This window comes from Podarcis gaigeae, assembly GCF_964106915.1.
Source record: "Podarcis gaigeae genome assembly, chromosome: 8".
NCBI lineage: Eukaryota > Metazoa > Chordata > Lepidosauria > Squamata > Lacertidae > Podarcis > Podarcis gaigeae.
Genome location: NC_139684.1, coordinates 74531032 through 74551475, shown reverse-complemented (window position 1 = coordinate 74551475; position 20444 = coordinate 74531032). Strand labels below are relative to the sequence as shown.

Sequence of the window (20444 nt, the reverse complement as noted above, 5' to 3'; positions counted from 1 at the left end):
TAACGATCGAGCATTTTATTAATTGTAGAGAGGAGGGGGGAAAAACAAGTGTACACCAAAAAAATTTTTTTAAAAAAAATCCAACAGTTTTAAAATTACATGCCACTAACAGAGGGTGTTTGTGTGTGTTTGTGTTAAGGGGTGTGTGGTTAGAAAACACACTTAGATACTTGTTCAGTGCAAGAACCACAGAGGCAGCAGCTGGGAACTAAAAAAAAAAGAGGGGTCAGGACATAATCGGGGCAGACTAAGGGGAGGGGAAGAGGAAGTTGGTGGTGGTTTTTCATGATAGATGCTGGAGATTCCAATCGGCTAATAAGCCACACTGGATAGTCCAAGCATTGCAGGAGACAGTGACCTGATTGCCCCTCCTGCTGACTGATGTCTTCATAAAAGCATCCCTTTACCCCTCCAAATTTAGGAAGGGCCAAGCTTGAAAAGCCTGGCTGAGATACCGGGTGTGTGTTTGACAAACTTTTAGCCTAGAGGCAGTCTCCCAAATGCTGCGGACGCAAGACAACAATTCCTGCTGGGTTCATATCCTTCACCGCCCCAAAGTAATATTTTCTGCAAAGAGCTGCTGCTCCCAACATGCTATCTACAGAAACTCCTTCCAGCACAGGGTACGAGGGGGACCTGAACTGAGAAAGAATAGTAGTGAGTTTGGTGAGAAATTAAAACAATAGGGATTTAAGCAACCCTTCCTCCCCTCTCTGGGGCTGGAGGGGAGAAGCCTCTGCTGCATTCAACTTAGAGCATAAGAGAAGTTTGCTAACAAAGGAACCCCCTGAGAACTAGTTAGTTTTGTAACCGATGCTCTATCTGATTAAGTGCTGTTAGAGACACTCAATGGAGGGGACTTTTAAAATCCCCTGGGATTTTTTAAATCGCTGGGATGGGAGAGTGGCAGAGGCAATCTGGCTGCCCACTGAGCAAAGTTCATCAAGAGGAAGGCCAAATCAATACCTCATGCACAGCTACATACAGCACTGTAGGGAAGTTCTCATGCAAACCGTGGCCCAAAGGTTACAGAAGCCCCAAGCACTTTGCCTCCCCAGTGTTCACATTGATCATGCCAAGTGTAGGTTTGAAGGGGCTACTCTGCCTCTCATGAGCTTCCACCAGGAGGCAGGACTGGAGGGGGGGCACACGTGAGGGAGAGGCTGCCATTTGCTGCCACCTGGTGGCACAACAAAACTAAAGATGGAACCTGGCTAAGATGAGATAGGAGGAAGTATCACAGCTGCCCGAGGAAGGTTTCAGAACATGGAGCTAAGAGTGGAAGAGGGAGGTGGACTCCAGAGTCAGCCACTGACCAATATCACCATATGGATCCACTTGGGGTGGGGGCTGGTCATAGACATGCAGGGAAATGGGGAGGGGGAGAGAAAGATCGGTCCAATTGGGGCCCAAGTGGAAGAGACAACAGCATTGGGGCTCCTAGGGCTCAAACCAGTGCCAACACTGTGAAAAGAGAGAAAGAAAACGAGTTAAATTCTAAGGGTTACTTGCAGAAAGTCGCATACAAATTCCTCCACTGCCAGATTTCCAGATGGTTGGGTTTCTTTCTTGCATGAACAATCCCATACGCAATTATGAACATCTATTGTGAGGGACCATCAAGTCCAGAGACAAGTGACTGTACAGCCAGGAGAAGCAAGAGGGCTGCTGCTCCACCCTCTTGTCCTTGTTGGCTGATGGCTGCGACAGGAGCCGGCAGCTTGTAGGTATTCATGAGTCATCAGAAGCCATTCAGCCATAATCTCTCTGTCACCTCAACCACCAATCTCTCCCCCCGTGGAGTCAGTCCACCCACTTAGAAAATAGTACTGAGCCAGGAGGAATCGAATGGATTGTGCAAACTAACCTGACAAATATTCAGCTCCAGGGTTACAAAAAGGACAAATCAAACTATCTGAGGGTGGGGATTGAAGGAAGATGTGAGAGCTACTGCCAAAACAAAGGAAGGTTGCAATGCTTGGGCCTTTTTTTGTTTTGAAAGCAAATCTATGGAATGATGTGCGGTGAAGAAAATGGAAAGAGCAGCATTTCTCTCCCTCTCCAAGGACCATCTACTGAAGCTGGAAGGTGGGAGAGTCAGAACAAACAATAGGAAATACTTTACACTGCACATAGTGGAATTCATGACCATATAATATAACACTAAGGCTATCAAGAAGCAGTAGTCATAAGGGCTATAAACTATCTCCATGATCAGTGGCTCCAGGCTACTGGGAAGCAGCAACATGCCCCAGGTCCTGCATGTGAGCTTCCTACAGGCATGTGGTCCGCCACAGTGGGGACCAGGAGGATGGAATAGATAGGCATTTAGTCTCATCCAGGAGGGCTCCTCTTTCACAGCCCTTGCTCCAAATTCAAGCAAGCCACCACGTCTGCATGCTTCCCCATCCAAGCTCTCTTTTATGTACACCTCTCCCTCCCACCCCTGCAGATCAAGGAGCTGGTAAAGAAAGCCTCCCCTTGCAGCAGCAATTCCTTTTCCTCCTCACTCCTCTTCCCTTTGGCTGGAAGAATTCAAGTGTCAGGAGAAACACTTGGGCACTCTTCCAAGAGTTTGTACCTGTCTCAAATCTGGGACAGGAGCAAGCTGCAAGGCAACTCAGGAACAGAGGTTAAGAGGAGAAGCTTCAAGCTGACAAGCACATCCTTCCTAGTTGGGAAGCTGGGAAGCAAGTGCTTTGTCTTGACACAAAGTGAGGTTGTTCCCGTTGGGGAAAAGGACGTTCCTGACTCACCAGTCAGCGCCTCCTGGGCGAAGTATTTGACATCCACATCGGGGTCCTGTGTTAGTTTCTCCAGCACTGGCTTCACCTCATTCTGAAGGGTGCTGCGGGGATAAGAGTGGCAGAGGGATGAGTAGGAAAAAGTGAGTGGAAGGCAAAGGCAGTAAATCCAAAGGTCTTCAAAGGCCCCAAGTGCTTCTCCCCTTCCCTCCTCCCCATAAATGCATCCTCCAATTGGGAGGAATTTCGGGACTGCTGCCATAAAGGCGTCAGGTGCAATGGTGCCCCCAGTGAACTGTCCTACCTGTTGTCCAGGATTGGTCCAATTTTCTGAAGGGACTTGGCCACGTTGAAGCGGACGTTTGCTACGGCGTCGCCTGCCATCCGCAACACAGTGGGAAGCATGTGCTTGGTGGTGATCTCCTGCCCACACACCTCTGACAGCACCTAGCAAAGGAAAAGGCACAATGGAACTGGATCATGATCAAGTGGGGTCCACAGGGTACGTAGGAGACTTTGAGCTTCCCTTGGCTGCTAAGTCTGTGCTGCTCCTTACTTTGAATGCCATGCTTGCCGATGGAGCTAAAACCATGCCCTAGCCCTCAGAAAGCATGGGAGGTTTCGCCACTGGGGGTTTCCACTAAACAAGCACCCCTAAATTTTCTCAACGTGTTTCACAGAAAGAGCATAATTAATCTGTCCCATAGGATTCCTAGAAGCACTAAATAAAGGAGGAGTTTGAGGACTCTCCTCCTCCTCCTCTCAAAGCATGATGCCCAATATCTAAAGCAACTGACAACCCAATGTCTCCTTACGGACTTCCCTGGGCAGCTTCTTCCTATGCAAAACAGCTCTGTGAGTACTTGGTGATAAAAAAAGAAGAACTCTGGTGTATCCAGTGCTAATCAACCTCAGAATAGACCCATGGAAAATGAATGGAAAGGACTAACTTCAGACCACTGATTTCAACAGAACTTAAAGACAGACAATCCAACTTGTGTGTTAAGGGGGGGGGGGGAATCTGGAACCTGAAAGTTTTTACTCTCAAGTTTGAAAAGCAGAAAATCTCATCGGGGTAGGGGTGGGGTATCTCTTTTGTACCTGGCATAGAAGTCCACCCCTTTCCAATGCCCCCCATCACCCTCCTCTTCCTCAGTGGTTTACACTGAAGTTAGTTTACATGGCGGGGGGGGGGAATCTAAAGTTCTGCACACAAAATTAAAATTTTTAAAAAATCTGCACACAAAATTTAAAATATGCACCTCAGTTAATTTTGAATCAGAAAACAGTTACATGAAGTAATCATGCAGAAATGGAAAATTCCACTAAAATACTGGAGAGCAATTTATTATCTGGAGCAAGAATTTTAGCTGCATCCAAATGGGACTGAAGTTCCTTCTAGGTCTAAATCATTTAACAGAATATGGGATGTGGCAATATTAGAACGATTAATGACTTATAGGTGATGGAAGAGGAGAAAAGGAGAACATTTTTAATGCAGTATGGCGGCTCTTGCATGGTGGAGAACACATTCTTCCCTTTGCCCTGAGTTCATCCCATTTCCTCCTCTACCCCACCCTTGCCCCAACTCACGTTGATGCAGAAGAGCGTGGTCATGCGGTGCAAGTAGTTGGGGTCGTTGGACATGGCCAGCACCTTGGGGATGATGGTGGCATGGGCCCAGTCCTTGCCAAACTTCTCCACAAGCTTCTTGAGGTTGCTGGTAGCTGCCTCTCGGATAGCGTAGACTGGAGAGGAGAGCAGTGTCAGCTCAGGTTAAAAGGTGAGAACACTCCGAACTAATGCTATTGTCCAACTTCTTCAGCACATTTGGCAAAGGAAGCCACCCACCCACACTCAAGTTTGCAAGATTTTCATGCATGTGTGGGTGCTTATTAAGGTCGTGCACCGGATCTGGCTAAAGTCCCGAGCCCAAACCAAATTCGGTCAATGGGAGGAGTGGATATCACTGTAGGCCCTTAGCGGCTCTATGTCAAAAGCCCTATATGCTTTGCATTGGAAAACAACAGAAGCTCTGCTCAATTTTAGACCACAAATGCTGCAAGGACTGAGTTGGGATTGTACTCCTATGCCTTATACATGTCACTTGTTTCCTGCCCCATTAAAATTCAAAGCAGGAGATGGAGGTGCGACAGATTTCAGAGCTCCGCTCCAAAGAACAATAGGCATCTTTCCACTGGCAATTTACATCCACTCTAACATGGCATTTGTTAAGCATCCCTTCCACGAAAACATTTGAAATTAGCAGTGATATTCTGGGATGGAAATGAGGGAAGATAGGCTTTCACAGATTTCATAAATTGATAGCTCATTTAACAATTTGAATTGGTCATTGGTCACACATTTTATTCGGTGGAGCCGAGACTGAAAGGCACAAGTTCACTTCTGAATCATTCTGGATGCACTGAATGACTGAAGGGTTTTTTGTTAGTTTTTTTAAGGCAGAAGGAAATGGGTAAAAAAGCAGTGGCTTTTGTTTATAAAGCTTTTGGGCCTCGCAGTTTTTCAACAACCCCTAATAGCCCCAGATATTTAAATTTTAGTTACGTTATTCCCCCTCCACACAAAATGACTAAAATAAATTTTAATTAGTGAACGTCTGTTATTGAATACACATTTGTCTGGTTCAGACATTGCTAAACCAGGGGTAGCTGATGTGGTAGCACTTGGATGTTCCTGAACTGCAACTCTCATCATCCCTAACCACTGGCCATGCTGCCTAGATGTGAAGGGAAGAACTGGTGCTCTTCAGGTGTTGCTGGGACATTGGCTACCTGCACTAAACCATAGTTTAGTGTTACAAGAGCAAGCCTCAGAAGGCTTCACGGTCTCATGCTTCCCCTCTGGTGTGGCAGCAAAGTGGTTCAGAAGCCTTTTTTCTACCACTTGTATGTTTGCCACAGCCTGCAGTGTCATCTGAACTTGGACAAGCAATGGTTAACCTTAACTATGCTTTCAAAAAACCATCATTAATAACCACAATTTAGTCTGTTATCTGATGTAAAACAAAGCAGAAGCTTCTGAGATGTGCCACAAGCACGAGGTTTTCTGTGGCTTATATAAACTATAGCACGTGTAAACCAGGCTATTGAGTTAATGCAGCAAACCACCAGGGAAACGAGCTACATTGCCTCTCCATCATTGTGAAATAATAGCATTGAACTTGAGCTTAATTGCTCCCGTGGCTGAAAAAGAACTCTCCCATTCAAGATAAAAAAATACAACTTTTATTCCTGCACTAAAAGCTTAGATGAGCCAATTCTCTCTGCTGGAACAGGAGCTTTCATAATGGATCCCATTAGCTTTGAAATATACTTTCCATGTTAGAGATCACTAGTTGGATATAAAGTGCTTGATATTTAAAGAGATATAAAGCACCTGGGCCATAATTCAAAGAGCCACTTTAGCATGTGCTCTTGGTCTCCCTTCCTCTCTACAGCCCTTTTCCCTACAAATAAGGGTGATAAAAATCACCTCTCTTAACACGGAGAGACTGCACCTCTAATTCTTGTCCAAATGTGGCATTCAACCTTCCTTCATTTGAACAAATGCAAATGTAACAACAGGGGGAAAAAGGGTTAAGGGAGGAAAGAAAATGTTTCAACTTAAGAGCCTTACCGTGATCCACCAACCATGCCATGCAAAGGGAATTTAGCTTCTCGTCAAAGAATTCCACACCCTACAGAGGGGAAATTGCAGAGAGCTCAGATTAACTTGCGCTAATGCTGCTTATGGGATTCTCACAGTCAGAAACAAAACACGGAGAAAGTGGTCTCGCTCATATGGCAGGTAGGGAGCAAACCAGTACAAAGGTTGTGAAAAGTTCTAGGTTTTTAAGCTGAATGGTTAATACTCCCCAAGCAAATGGGCAGTAAGTAGCAGTTCCCACAAGGCGGAACACATACAAAAGCTTTCACAAAGCCAAACAATGTGCCTGCGGCAACCCAGGCCCAGCTGACCCAGAATATTTGATCACTGTGTTCTCCCAGCATGTCAAACTCATACGCAAGAAGCCAAAGATGCACTTACTAGCTGCCCAGCCAACAGGGGCATGTACTCGATGATGGCCAGTCGCACACGCCACTTGGCATCCTCTGCCAACTCCACAATGGCTGGCAGCAGGGACTGGGACAGCTGCCGGATGCCAATCACCTCATTCACACAGTCCAGGTTAGAGATTATATTGAGTCTGACTTCCGGGCACTGCAGAAATGTGAACACAGTGACATCAGAGGGCAGTTCCACCTCCCAGATGCAACCCCTAAAATCCACCCACTCTTCTAGACAACTGCAAATACTTGCATATCTTCTTCCACCACACCTAACCTAGGCTTGCAACCTTTGACTTGGAGAGGTGGCTTTGATTTATTTTCTTACTACCCCAGCTTCCTTCCATCAAAAATCCCAAGGTGGCATACATGTGGCTCCCAGGCAATCAATTATGTAGGCGCTGACAAGACTCAGACTTGCTTAGCACCAGTATGCGCCTTCAGACCATACTGGGAGCACAGCCTCCCATTTCAGAGATGGAAGACACCAACCCTAATCTAAATGGACCTGCTTTGGTCATATAAGCCCTTGAACACCAAAGTCAAGGCTAGGGTGGTACTATGTAGGAACCTATGTAGGTCCATCCCGTTCATTATTGAGTTTGTTCACAAATCTTTCCAGTCCCAGCTACTTAGCACTGAACCTGGAACCCTAAACATATAAAGCATGTACTCTATTACTTTTCTATGGCCTCTCTTTAGAGAAATTGGTCATTTATGACTCCAGCCGAGTTCCCAGAATTCCGGGGGGACGGGGGACCGCAGAGTTAATTTACATTTGCAGTATGCAGAAACTAATCAGCTAATCTTATGTAACAACTCCCCCAGTATCCAACCTGGTGCCCTTCAGACACTGTTGGATCCTAACTCCATCAGCCCCAGCCAGGAAGGCCAATGGTCAGGGATGATGGGAGTTGTAAGTCAACCACATCTGGAGGACACCAGGTTGGGGAAGGGTATATTTAGCACTTCTGAGGCAAGGGAGTGAAGCAGCCATGAAATAATGCAACTTCAGGAGATTGAGGTAGGGAAATGCTCCTAATGCTGAACAGTTTGACACAGAACTGTTAACAAGTGGACCAAAGGAACATGATTTGGGGGGGGGGGGGAACCACTCACCTCATCTTTGAGCTGAGCCAAGAAGAGAGGCAGAAGGTGTTCGATTGTGTTGTCTTTGCCCAAAATGGGAGACAATCCCATGATCACAGATGCCAAAGCTGATTTTACATGTTGATTGGCATCTGACACGAGTTCCTGAATGGCAAAAAGAAGTATTTAAAACAAAAACAAACAAAAAGAAATTTACTTGCTTGCCGTGAGGCCAACCAGAAACACTGCACTCTGGGTGGCCGACAAACATAAAATACACGCAAATGGGACACACTAAACACAAACGTATCTACAGTAACTCTTCAACCCATCTGCAAAGCACATCTGTCTTACTTCCTTATTCTATTACAAGCAACCTTTATACCATGGGTAGGCAAACTAATGCCCAGGGGCTGGATCCGGCCCAATCGCCTTCTAAATGTGGCCTGCGGATGGTCCGGGAATCATAGTGTTTTCACATGAGTAGAATATGTCCTTTTATGTAAAATGCATCTCTGGGTTATTTGTGGGACCTGCCTGGTGTTTTTGCATGAGTAGAATGTGTGCTTTTATTTAAAATGCATCTCTGGGTTATTTGTGGGGCATAGGAATTTGTTCATTCCCCCCCCCCCCAAAAAAAAATAGTCCGGCTCCCCACAAGGTCTGAGGGACAGTGGACTGGCCCCCTGCTGAAAAAGTTTGCTGACTTTATAATGTAAATCGCCCTGTGATTGTCAGGTGACGGGCAGTATATAAATTTAATAAACAAACAAATAGTTAAGTCGCCCCCTGCTTTAACAGTGAGACACTTGCCTCCATGGTTTCTTCAGCCCTTAATTGTACTGTTATTGCAAGCTGACAAATGCTTCAAAAAACAAGCTCAAGACTCACTAGGGATTGTCACGTCCTGGAACATACCTTAATGCAGGGCAAGATCTGGGTCATAATGACATTTTCACGGCAATCAGCAGACAGGTTTTCACAGAACTCTTAAGGAAAAACAGTAATCACATTGTTAGGGCTTCACAACCAAAGTGGTGCAGTGGGAATGCTGTTTATCTGGCTAACAAAGGAGCCCATCAGGAAGATATGAGCTCTAAGGTAATCTAGTAGTCCATTAGGCATCATCACTCCACTGTCAGACGTCCTAACCCACCATAATGTACAAATTACTGACCTCCAGAAACACATCTTCCTGCAACTGAATTTAGACAAGTCTCTCATTTCTATAGAGACTGTCATTTGGCTGTTTAAAGGTTAGTTGAGTTGTTGCGGCATTATAGAACTATGTCATGTGCTACCTTTTTTTCCTGACCTATGTGTGGAGTCTTGTATCTGTACTACAGCCACACCAAATCACAGGAAGCAAGGCTTGTATTTTACTGTATATCAGTTACATTCTAAGCATGTGTCCAGCTATCATAGCTATGTAAATAAGGCTTGAAAAATAGTAGGTGCCATTTTTAAATGGCTCCAGCACACAGACCATGAGTGCTCTGAATGTTAGAGCCATTTCACTTTCCCTTTAAACATTTTACCTCTTATAGGCATTCATTTTCTATCACTTACATTGTTCCTCTAACAAGCTCAGAATAAAGCCACGTAGAGGGAACAGAAGGTATATACAACAAAAATCTGATTTGCAATATTTGAATTATTTGAGTGTCAAATTTACCTTTTCTAGAACAGAAATAGCAGTATTTGTAGCACAAAACACAAACAGCTGTTTACAGGATTTCAGATAAGTGAGAACACGGATGGGGCAGGAGCAGCCCTCAGAGAATCTGGGTTCCCTTTGATTCCAAACAATTGGACAGAAGAAGCCGCCACCACAGGCATTGTGACTGCAACTGACCTTTGACTTTGTGGGAGGCAGCAGCCCGCACTTCAGCTTCACAGTCTTTCATCAGGTTCTGGAATGCTGGGACCAAGTCGGTTTTTGTGATTTCTGGACCGACAGCTTTCTGGAGCTGTAGGCAAGAAAGGGAAAATATATGATGATCCCAAATAGATCCCTGCCAAAAAGAATTGTGCTCCAACTGAGAAATACCCAGGAAATGTAGAAATAAGAGGAAAGGACACTGCTTCTGACCAGAGGAATAAGAGCACAAAGTGAGTTTTTGCAACGTTTTTTTAATAAGTTGAATTGAGAGGTTTTTCTAAAAAAGAAATAATGTGTGTAAAGTCTGAGTTATTTATCTTTCAAATAAAACGAATACCACACAAGCACTGCTGAGGCATACATGGATTAGTACTAACCTCCGTGAACTTGTCAGCCACCATGTAACGGACCCGCCAAGATTTGTCCTCTGCTGCTTGCCGTAGTGTTGGCATCACCAACGATTCCAGGTCCTCCTGGGGCAGGAGCTGTGCAATATTAACACAGGCCTCCACAGCTAACAAACGCACAGAGTCCTGTATGAGAGACGTGAGGTGGGTTACAGGTGATCTAGTGTGGCCCAGCCCTCTCCCAGAAAGCAAGGTGCCATCACACAGACCTGCTCATCAGAGGCCAAGTTAGAGAACATGGGGATGATCTCGCTCTTGACATGTTCCAGCTCCAAGACCTTTGCGAATTCACCCAATTTAGAGGCTGCTGCTCGCCTGACCATCGGAGTGTCATCTGAGCACAAGTTCCGGAAGTACCTGCAGGAAAGGGATAAGGACTGTTAGCTGGGAAATACAGAGCCCTCTGAATTGGTGTCTCTCACCCTTTGACATGGGTGACCCAACCAACAGCCCACTCCAGACCTTTACGTAAAGCATCTCACTTACTGTCGGAGCTCAGCTTTGACCGAACTGGAGACTCGAGGGTAACAGACACTGAAGAGGCCACAAGCAGAGGTGCGGGAGGTGAACCAGTCACCTCCTGCCAGGCGCTTCACAAGGGGAACAAAGTGGGCCTCAAGGTCAGATGGAGAGTGTTCATGGGAGATGGCTCGCAGAGACTCCACTGCTTTGTCCCGGACCACTGTCTCCTCAACAGTAGCAAGGCTCTCAAGCGGAGGCTGCAGCACAAAGAGGGAGGATACATTACACATTAAATGCAATGTCTGCCGCTTAGCATACCAAAGAGTGTTGAACACCAAATGTGTTACTGCCTGACCTTTTGCGGGTTTCTTATTACAGTAAGTAATAACAGAAATGGAGGGGGGAAATTTGAAGAAAAATGTGATGTTCTGAAAGCTAGATAAATCATCTAAAGATGTGGCATCCTGTCTAAGCAACTTCCTCCCAAGGGAATGCAAGACTGGCTCCATGTCAGCTTTCTGTTCCACATGGGTTTTTAATAGCTTTTAGTATGTGAGTTAATTCCACTTCTCCAGGTTTCTAGGCATGTTCTGCTCCATTCATAATCTAGTTTACTGATAATCTAGCAAGGGTCCCCAAGGCAGTAATAATAATAATAATAATAATAATTTTTTATTTATACCCCGCCCTCCCCAGCCAAGGCCGGGCTCAGAGCGGCTTACAAGCAATAATAAAAACAAGATGAATGATTACAAACTTAAAAACAAAAATAAAACACAACAATTAAAATAATGGAACATTAAAATATTAAAATGTAGCCTCATCGCAGGAGGAGAAGGAAAAGAAGGGGAAAAGAGAGGGGGGGAGGGAGGGAATCAAACTGGCTCCAAGCCAAAGGCCAGGCGGAACAACTCTGTCTTACAGGCCCTGCGGAAAGAAATCAGATCCTGCAGGGCCCTGGTCTCATGAGGCAGAGCGTTCCACCAGGCCGGAGCCAGAGTTGAAAAGGCCCTGGCTCTGGTCGAAGCCAATCTAACTTCCTTAGGGCCCGGGACCACTAGGGTGTTGTTATTTATGGACCTTGAGGCTCTCCGTGGGGCATACCAGGAGAGGCGGTCCTGGAGGTACGAGGGTCCCAGGCCGTGAAGGGCTTTAAAGGTCAAAAGCAGCACCTTAAATCTGACCCTGTACTCCACCGGGAGCCAGTGCAGCTTGAAAAGCACTGGGTGAATATGCTCCCATGGCAGAGACCCCGTGAGGAGCCTCGCTGCAGCATTCTGTACCCGCTGGAGTTTCTGGGACAGCTTCAAGGGCAGCCCCGCGTAGAGCGAATTACAGTAGTCAAGCCTGGAGATGACCGTCGCATGGATCACTGTGGCCAAGTCAGGGCGGGAACGGTAAGGGACCAACTGCTTGATGTGGCGAAGGTGGAAAAATGTCGCCTTGGCTGTTGCTGTAACCTGCGCCTCCATGGAAAGGGAGGCGTCAAGGATTACACCCAAACTCTTAACGGAAGGCAATGGCACTAATTGGGCCCCCGCAAGAGAAGGGAGTTGGTCCCTCATCCCCATGCCATCCCGACCTAGCCATAGGACCTCTGTCTTCGAAGGATTTAGTTTCAATCGGCTCCCACGAAACCATCCAGCCACAGCTTCCAAGCATCTGGTCAATGTGTTTGGGGCCGAGTCGGTGTGGCCATCCATCAGCAGATAGAGCTGAGTGTCATCAGCATATTGGTGACAGCCCAGCCCAAAGCTCCGGATAATCTGGGCAAGGGGGCGCATAAAGATGTTAAAAAGCATCGGGGAGAGAATTGCGCCCTGCGGCACTCCACACACCAAGGAGTGGCGCGACGACATTTCCCTCCCTAGTGCCACCCTCTGTCCCCGACCAGAGATAAAAGAGCACAACCAGTTACGGGCTATGCCCTGTATCCCCACGTCTGCGAGGCGGTGGTCCAGAAGATCATGATCGACCATGTCAAAGGCTGCTGACAAATCTAAAAGGATCAGCAGTCCTGACCCGCCTCGATCCAGTTGTCTACGGAGATCGTCTGTTAAGGCAACCAGAGCCGTCTCTGTCCCAAAACCAGGACGGAAACCGGACTGAAATGGATCTAATGCCGATGTTTCCTCCAGAAACCTACCAAGCTGCTCAGCAACCGCTCTCTCAATTACCTTACCCAGGTATGGGAGATTTGAAACTGGGCGGTAATTGGATAGGTCTAAGGGATCTAATGAAGTTTTTTTTAAGAGTGGACACATCACTGCCTCCTTCAGTTCCCCTGGGAATGTCCCCGTGTCAAGGGACAAATTGATAATTTCAACCAGAGGGGTCCGCGCAACATCTGGACACTCCCTAATCGGATCAAGGAGGCAGGTGGTGGGCCTACTAACTTGGAGGAATCTATCCACATCAGTAGGGAGTATCCGATCGAAATGGTCCAACACTGGACCTGAAGTAATTCGAGGGGCCTCCAGTTCAGTCACTGTATCTAAATTGGGAGGGAGGTCACGGCGGAGCAATAGGACTTTATCCGCAAAAAAACTCGCGAATGCCTCACAGCTGTGGGTCGAATTTGTGCTTAAATTTGATTGTCCTCTTAAGGACGTTATTGACCTAATTATTCTAAAAAGTTGTGCCGGGCGAGAGCTAGCGGATGCAATGGAAGCTGCAAAGTGAGATTTCTTAGCAGCTTTCATAGCCATCTCATAGGCTTTCATAAGCGTCCTATAAGATGTTCTTGAGGCTCCGTCACGAGTCCGTCGCCATACTCGCTCTAGCCGTCTGAGATCCCGCTTCATTTTCCGGAGCTCCTCAGTAAACCAAGGGGCCCGGTTTCGACGGGGTCGCAGAGGGCGCTTAGGTGCGATCTCATCAATGGCTGCCAAGAGCCGGTTATTCCAGTCCTCAACAAGGTCATCTAATGAGTCGCCAGGAGGAGCAGGGTTCCGCAAGGCTTGTCGTGTGCACACACGCACACACACACACACACACACACACACGAAACTAAGTTTAGATATTTTGGTTTTGTACACTGCCTTGGATACCCCCCCCAGGGCCAAAATACAATTTATAAATATTTTTTATAATAAATCAGCAAATCCCTCAAGGAAGAAAACAGTCTTCTAATACAGCATGCCCCTGTTACAATCTTTGGCCCCTGTGCGATTTATGTAAATACAGAAGTATTTCAAAGAAGTATAAAGAGAAGGAAGAAGATTTGGAAAGTAAGGGGTGCGACCTGTATTGGTGTGTGAGAGTGGATGTCAACCATGCAAAGGGTCCAAATACAAGGTTACAGCATCTGTTGTTTTGGGGCAACATTGTTGGAAGCAAATGGGAAAGGCATTCCATATACCATTAAGCTGCACTTTAGAAGCAGGCAAAGGGTGGATGCATGCTACCATTTTACAACATATCCTTTTCACTAGTGGGCAGCATAATCCAACCTAGGACCACCCTCAAATCTGCTAATGACCAACACTTCCCCCCAGCAAAGTTTGAAAGGAACAGAGGTGTTAGAACATTTCACATTCTCCCACTGTGGAGAGCACTCTTCCCCAGTCATTCACTGGGCTTACCAGCAAGCAATGGACATATTCAGGGCCCCCAACCAGAGCTGTGAAGGTTCCCAGCTGTTCCGCCAGAGCAAGTAGCACTTCATCCTCATCATAAATAGTGTCTGTGGGGAGAAAGAAAAGCAATTAAAGCAAATCAAGACTAAAATCTGCATTGTCAAGAGCACAGAATCTGGAAGCTAACAAGATGTGAGAATTTGAAGATGTGAACTATTGCCCTCCAGTGCAGGAAATAAGTACACCTTGGGCACAAACAATCCCATCAGCACAATCTTGAACCAACTAAATTCAACAAGGACGCAGCCCCTTTCTTTTGGCAAGGCTGCATTCATCAGCAAAGCTTTGAAAAGGATTTAAAATTCTGCAAGAGTCTCAAGTGCTGCTGAGCACGTATATACTGCAGCCCTAAAAAGGAAATCACTACAGCTTTGGGAAAGGGATTTGGGGTACCGCCCAAGCTGCAATTCAAACTCACATGCATCACAGCCCCTAGACTCAATTCTTATTCCCTAAAATCAGAGTTCCTGGTCTTTTCATTACCTGTGAGAAAAGGCAAAAGCTCACTGCGCGTCCTCTCAACTCCCAGGGCCAGTGCAATGGTAGAGAGTTTCTTGATGCTGTTCAGACGAAGCTGCATAGGGGAGAAAGAAATCAAAATAACATATTTTTTAAAGGCGAGCCACTAATTTGCCAGCCAACCCTGATTCTTCATAAGATGCCACTGGATTACAATCAATATAGCAATAGCAAGTTTAAGTGGTATGTAGTCAGAAAACATGCATGATGCTCAAGAAAAGATCCATGGGAGATATGGCTTTTTCCAACTCTGAAATAAGCAGGCCAATAACTTGGGGGAGCGAGAAATGGGAGGAAATATTTCAGAGATGTCCCCTGTAACACTCTTGATTACATACAGAACAAATGTACTTTGCAAATAAATCCACAAAAGTGGATGGTGTACTTATCATTTTTACACTATGATATGCAGCCAGTGTGGCAAATTGAGGGTACCAAATGGGACACTTCCTGGGCAGAGAAAGCCTGAACATAATTAGCTGTGCACTCACTAGATTGCTGTAATGTGCTGCAAGGAATACTGGACTACCTATGTTTTCCAAAAACATGCCTGCTAGTTTGCCAAGTGGAACCAGCCAATAGAAACATCTGTCTGTTTTAACGCAACTGCACTAACTTCCAGCCCATTTTTGAAAAGAAAAAAGTATTAGCAGCTGTCCTGGGAGCAGCAATACTGTATGAGTGGAACATAAATATTATCTATACAATTCAATAAATAAAACACCCAATTGCTGAGATGGGCTGTTTCCTGTTATGAATCACCCAATTAATCATCCACCATCCTTGTCAGAAAAGTGATTTCTGGAAGACTACAACTGGTGCCAGATCATCATCATGCAGCAACACCAAAGGGCAGATCTATTTTCATTTCTGAGGGGACTGTGAGATAATATCATGAAGCCATCTAGAACAATGAGTTTAGTTAGGCGGGCCCAGTAATAGTTGAGGGCAAAAGGTGTTTTTTTCTCATTAACATCACTTTCAGTTTACTTCTTCACTCATTTTGCACGTGGTACCATTAAACTATTGCTTGTGAATCCCACTGTTTTGAATAGTTAAAAGGAAAGCCCCCAAAGCAGCATAGTTGTTCTTGCTTTGCTGGGTAAAGGGAAACTCTTTGAATGACCTGGAGAGGGGCAGGGATACCCCTACAAGATTGCCTACTGTGAAGGGGGGTGGAATGGTGCTGAGCAGGGGGTCGGCAAAGTTTTTTGGGGTTTGGACCGTTTCATGGTCCCGCATATGTCGAGGTGGGCCGGAGTGTGTATGCGAACGCACACACACACACAAATGCTATTTCTGGCGCTCCTTCTGGTGCGAAGGAGGCATGCGCAGCTTCCCATTGGCGGCAGGAGCTTTCTGCAGCCAATGGGAAACTGGCCAGCATCATGGAAGGCGCTCCCTGATCTGCTCCGCACTGGTTTAGGTTGCAGACCCCTGGTGTTGAGTGTCTGACATACCAGAGAAGATGATTAGGTACATTACACGTATCCCCTCTTCCAATCTCTCCCTCAATGAAAATATCTTTGGCCACCTTGCTAAACTGGCCTCTGGTCTGCTGATGCTGTAGTAAAATTCCTCCAATCTATTACTTTAGCACGGTTGATCTCAACTATATTACTGAGGGTAGGTGAGCTTGGAGAAATTACTCTCTCCCAGCTGTGGCCCCCCTGGGTACTCAGGTTTGGAATCAGAATAGATTGGAGGGCTGGGGGGAGAGAATTATGTGGTCTTCCTCCAGGCTATTTAGGTGGCAATCTGCTGTGTTGGAACGTTGTGCAAGACAATTAGGACAAACTGGAAATTCTGCTGCTATACTGCCCACCCTGCCGTCCAGCGGTCTCGCTGCCCGTATCAAGAGGTAACCTCAGCTTTGTTGTTGAGAGTGCCCAGGATTGTTCTAGGGGATCCCAACACCCACCATATCAAGGGCAGTTCTGGACCAGACAGCCAGAGCAGTCCCAACACGTCACTGGCCCAAGCCATGTAGCAGAGAACAATATTGATTTGTTTTTCTAGTATTCTTAATAATATTATTACTGTAGAAATCGCACAGAGAAAAAAAATTTCCCTTGTTTAGGCTGGCACACTAGCTATGACCTTGGGCATATATGGGCTAGCTTTCAAGCCCTGATAACTTACTGAATTTATTTCTGCAATGTGTATCATATGTAGAGGAGCTGCAACTGAAGCTGAAACTTCAGTTAGTACCCCTGTAGCCATATTCTGTATCATCTGGGGCAGGTGTGTATATTATGCCAGTACTCCATCATATTTTTGTTTGTCATTATGATACGTATTTTTCTGTTTTTGTATTGTAAACCGCCTTGTGACCTTCGGATGAAGGGTGGTATTGAAACTGAATAAAATAAATGATAAAAATCTTCACTGACTTTTGTTCCACCCCTGAGCCCAATTTTAAGTACTGGTTTTGACACTGGCATCTGAAGGAGCACCTCTCCCCACATGTACCGGTACCTACATATGCCTTGAGTTGTCATCTGATGCTTTTCTCAAAGGGCTCTTGCCAAATGAGGAAGGAAAGGCCTTCTCAGCAGCCTCACCATCACCACCTGTGCAGTGCCTTCCCCAGAGAAGGCATCTATTTTAAGAGATTTCCAGCACTTGGAAAAGCTTTCCTTTTTCCCAGGGCTTTTAGTATCTACTGTTATAACTCTGCAAAATTTTAATTCCTCTGTGGTGCATTTAATTTAATGTTGCATAGTTGTGATCCTCTGCTCAGTTTATATTTATATATAGTTCTGAAGCTTTTGTTACTATATTGATAACAGAAATTATTATAACTTGTTCTTGTTTTTTCTTGCAAGCCCCCTAGAAAATGTATCATAGTGCAACTCACAAATATTCTAAATTAATAAAGATGGAGAGCCTTAATAACACCTATCTCATGCTACATGTATGCACTGCACTGCACACGCCCACCCACCCATCTCCCATACCTTTCTATAATACCTTAATGTAATGTAACATGGGAAACTGATTTACACGAAGAGGTAGGTCTTACACTCTAAATTCAACAGGGGACAACAGCTTAAAAAGTAAGAATCAACAACGATAACAAGGGATAAAAGTAAGTTAGGGAAGCCGGTTTACAACCGTCAAGCAATTAAAACACATTTTACATCCAAAACAGAAAACCCCTAAGTGACACCCTGAAGCCCTTTTCATCACATCAAATCACAGCTGGGAAATAGCACATGTACGTATTCTTCCAATGAACCTTTCCATTTCCCTCCCCCAACCCTTTACTGGCTTTTAGACTGTTAACTCCTCAGGGCAGAGACCTTGTTCTGTGTTGTTCTACAAACAACAGCTTACAGCGTAGCTGTTTTACATACAAAATACCAAGGAACAGCTAATTTAGATGCACCTCGGTTGCCATCTCTGCTAGCCCTCAAACAATTCCATCACTGAAGCTGTTTGGGGCCCAAACACGTCTATTGTATCACCAAACAAAGTACTATATTATGGGAGGTATTGAGGGATGCAGCCATTCCCAATGGGCAGGCACCATGCTAGCTAACAATCACAAATTCCAAAACTATGCATTCCTTACAACCAGAAGCCCAAGTAGATAAGAGAGAGAGAGAGAGAAGGGGAGCAGTCACGCACCCCACATACATAGTAAGGCTACCTCAAAGATGGCACCCCTACTGATATCTCCCCGCCCCCATGACTGGCTCCCCTCCATGACAATAGGCTATGCACCACTTCCTCGTCTATGTCCTTAGCCTAACAACCCCCTGGAAAAGCCGTAGCATGACGGGCAGGAGACCCCTCCCCTGGAGATCAGATCAAGACGCTTCCTTGATTGGTCAAGAAACACCCGTATAATGAATAGGCGAGGCTCGACCAAATCAGGAGCCTCCTCCCACCATTCCATCAATATATTTATTAAAGGAAAAGGCGACCCTCCTCCTGATTGTTTTGATTAACCCCCATACTAGACAAACAGGTCGCTCAGCCAATCACGTGGCTGCTCGCAACACGGACGAAGGGGAGTCACTAAATAATACGGACCCTTCCATTAGCCAACACCCTGCTCCTCGCCTTCTCAAATGAAAATCCTTACAGCCAATCCGGTTGAGCTTCTGATCGCTCACACGCAGGGTTCTCGAATGAAAAGCGGTCGCTGATTGGCTACTGTAACCCAAGGCGCGGCTTTCGGGCCCCGGCTGCCCGAATAAACTCCGGCCGCTTTCCCTTACGCCCGGGGAGGCTTCCGTAGACGCGGGCCGTACCTGAACGTCTTCGTTCCGCAGCTCATCGATCAGCACAGCAATAGGGTAAAGGGAGTCATCTCCGTCGGCGGCCGCCATCTTATCTCCCGGCTTCTGCTCTGAAGGGTGCGCGGGGTTCGCGCAGACTCCTTGCAGGGGCGGCTCAAATGCCATTGGCTGCCTAGGATGTCACTCTCAACTATTCCTGAAGCTAATTGGCTTGTTTCTAGCACGCCCCACCTCTTCTGTACTCCTGTTTGAAATCGCCTTCTATCAGTCATCCTCTCTCTTGCTGCCCATTGGATTAGACATTCATAATTAGACCACTCAGTAAAAAGCATTGGGAACGCCTGCCCTTAAAACCCACCTCTTTCTTATAGCCATTGGCTAGATATACTCTATCCCCACCTCCGTCACCCTATCATGGGTTGAATTTTACATTTGTATTCCCAGTCAATTCAGCTCTGCGGGCTCTCAAAGGAAATGCCCCTCCATCCTTGGCACGCTATTGGATGGAACCGAAATCCCGCCCTCCATGTTTTGGAAGACTATTGGCTGTTCATTTTTGAGCGACAATGAAGAGTATCCAATCGTAGGCATTCGCTTCGCCGAAGAGGCGGAGATGGAAAATGAGAAGGGGTCGGACAGCGTCCATACGCGTTGCCGAAGCTACCGCGCGTTATTTCTGCCCGCCGGGCGACGGAGTTCTCTTCTGACGTCACTGTGTATTGTGGCGCAATTTTAAAACGCAGACATATGATGTCATCTTTGCGGGATGATAGGATAAACTAAAAAAATTCAATACATAAAAGTGTTACATATGTAACCGCTATTCACCATAGAATTGGAAGGGACCCCAGGAGTCATCTAGTCCAATCCTCTGCAATACAGAAATCTCAATACGTAGCTCCTCATCCAATTTGAAACAATACCTGCCCCTGCTTAGCTTTGCTAAAATGTACTAAAGAAACGTACCTATGCTGCCAATTCTCAAAATAGACCAATATAAAATAAGCAGCACATAAGTGGCACACAAAACACTACCAAACCATTCTACGTTCTAAATCTTACATTAATAATCCAAAAATTGTACAAGATCTACTACAGAAGCCACAAACAGAAAACTCATTCAAATTGCGTCCAAAAGGAAGATTCAGTCTTTCAAGTTTCTTTAGCCAGGCTTAGTAAATGAATAAATGCTTAAGTCAAGAAAGAACTTAACGTATGAAGTTGAATGTATGTAAATACACCAAAATCTTGAGGGAGAATTTCCTGAAGAAAGAAATTAAATATTGTAGCTTAATCTAAGAAGAAGTGTAACATATGGACACTATTACGGCTAAAATCTGGGTGCGAGGCTGCTCTGCCACCCAGCTCATCGGACTAAGTCCG

General features: G+C 45.8%; 1 protein-coding gene across 1 annotated transcript; it reads right to left on the bottom strand.

The window, feature by feature from the left end:
• PPP2R1A (protein phosphatase 2 scaffold subunit Aalpha) lies at positions 1 to 19561 on the bottom strand. Its single transcript, XM_083753924.1, has 15 exons — positions 19074 to 19561; positions 14776 to 14866; positions 14239 to 14339; positions 10679 to 10911; positions 10402 to 10549; positions 10163 to 10318; positions 9759 to 9873; positions 8822 to 8892; positions 7934 to 8068; positions 6795 to 6968; positions 6384 to 6444; positions 4338 to 4492; positions 3049 to 3191; positions 2757 to 2848; positions 1 to 1464 (listed from the first exon to the last, which is right to left on the bottom strand). Exons 1-15 carry the CDS (start codon positions 19224 to 19226, stop codon positions 1448 to 1450), a joined length of 1845 nt encoding a protein of 614 aa, XP_083610050.1. The 5' UTR covers positions 19227 to 19561; the 3' UTR covers positions 1 to 1447.
• Between the last annotated feature and the right edge of the window lie 883 nt (positions 19562 to 20444).

Excerpts from the sequence above, each read along its gene's own strand:
- PPP2R1A (XM_083753924.1), bottom strand. The coding sequence starts at position 19,226 with ATGGCATTTGAGCCGCCCCTGCAAGGAGTCTGCGCGAACCCCGCGCAC. Across the intron at positions 10,912-14,238 it reads AATATGTCCATTGCTTGCTG|CCTCCGCTTGAGAGCCTTGC; the intron begins GTAAGCCCAGTG and ends TTTGTGCTGCAG. Across the intron at positions 10,319-10,401 it reads ACTTGGCCTCTGATGAGCAG|GACTCTGTGCGTTTGTTAGC; the intron begins GTCTGTGTGATG and ends TCTCTCATACAG.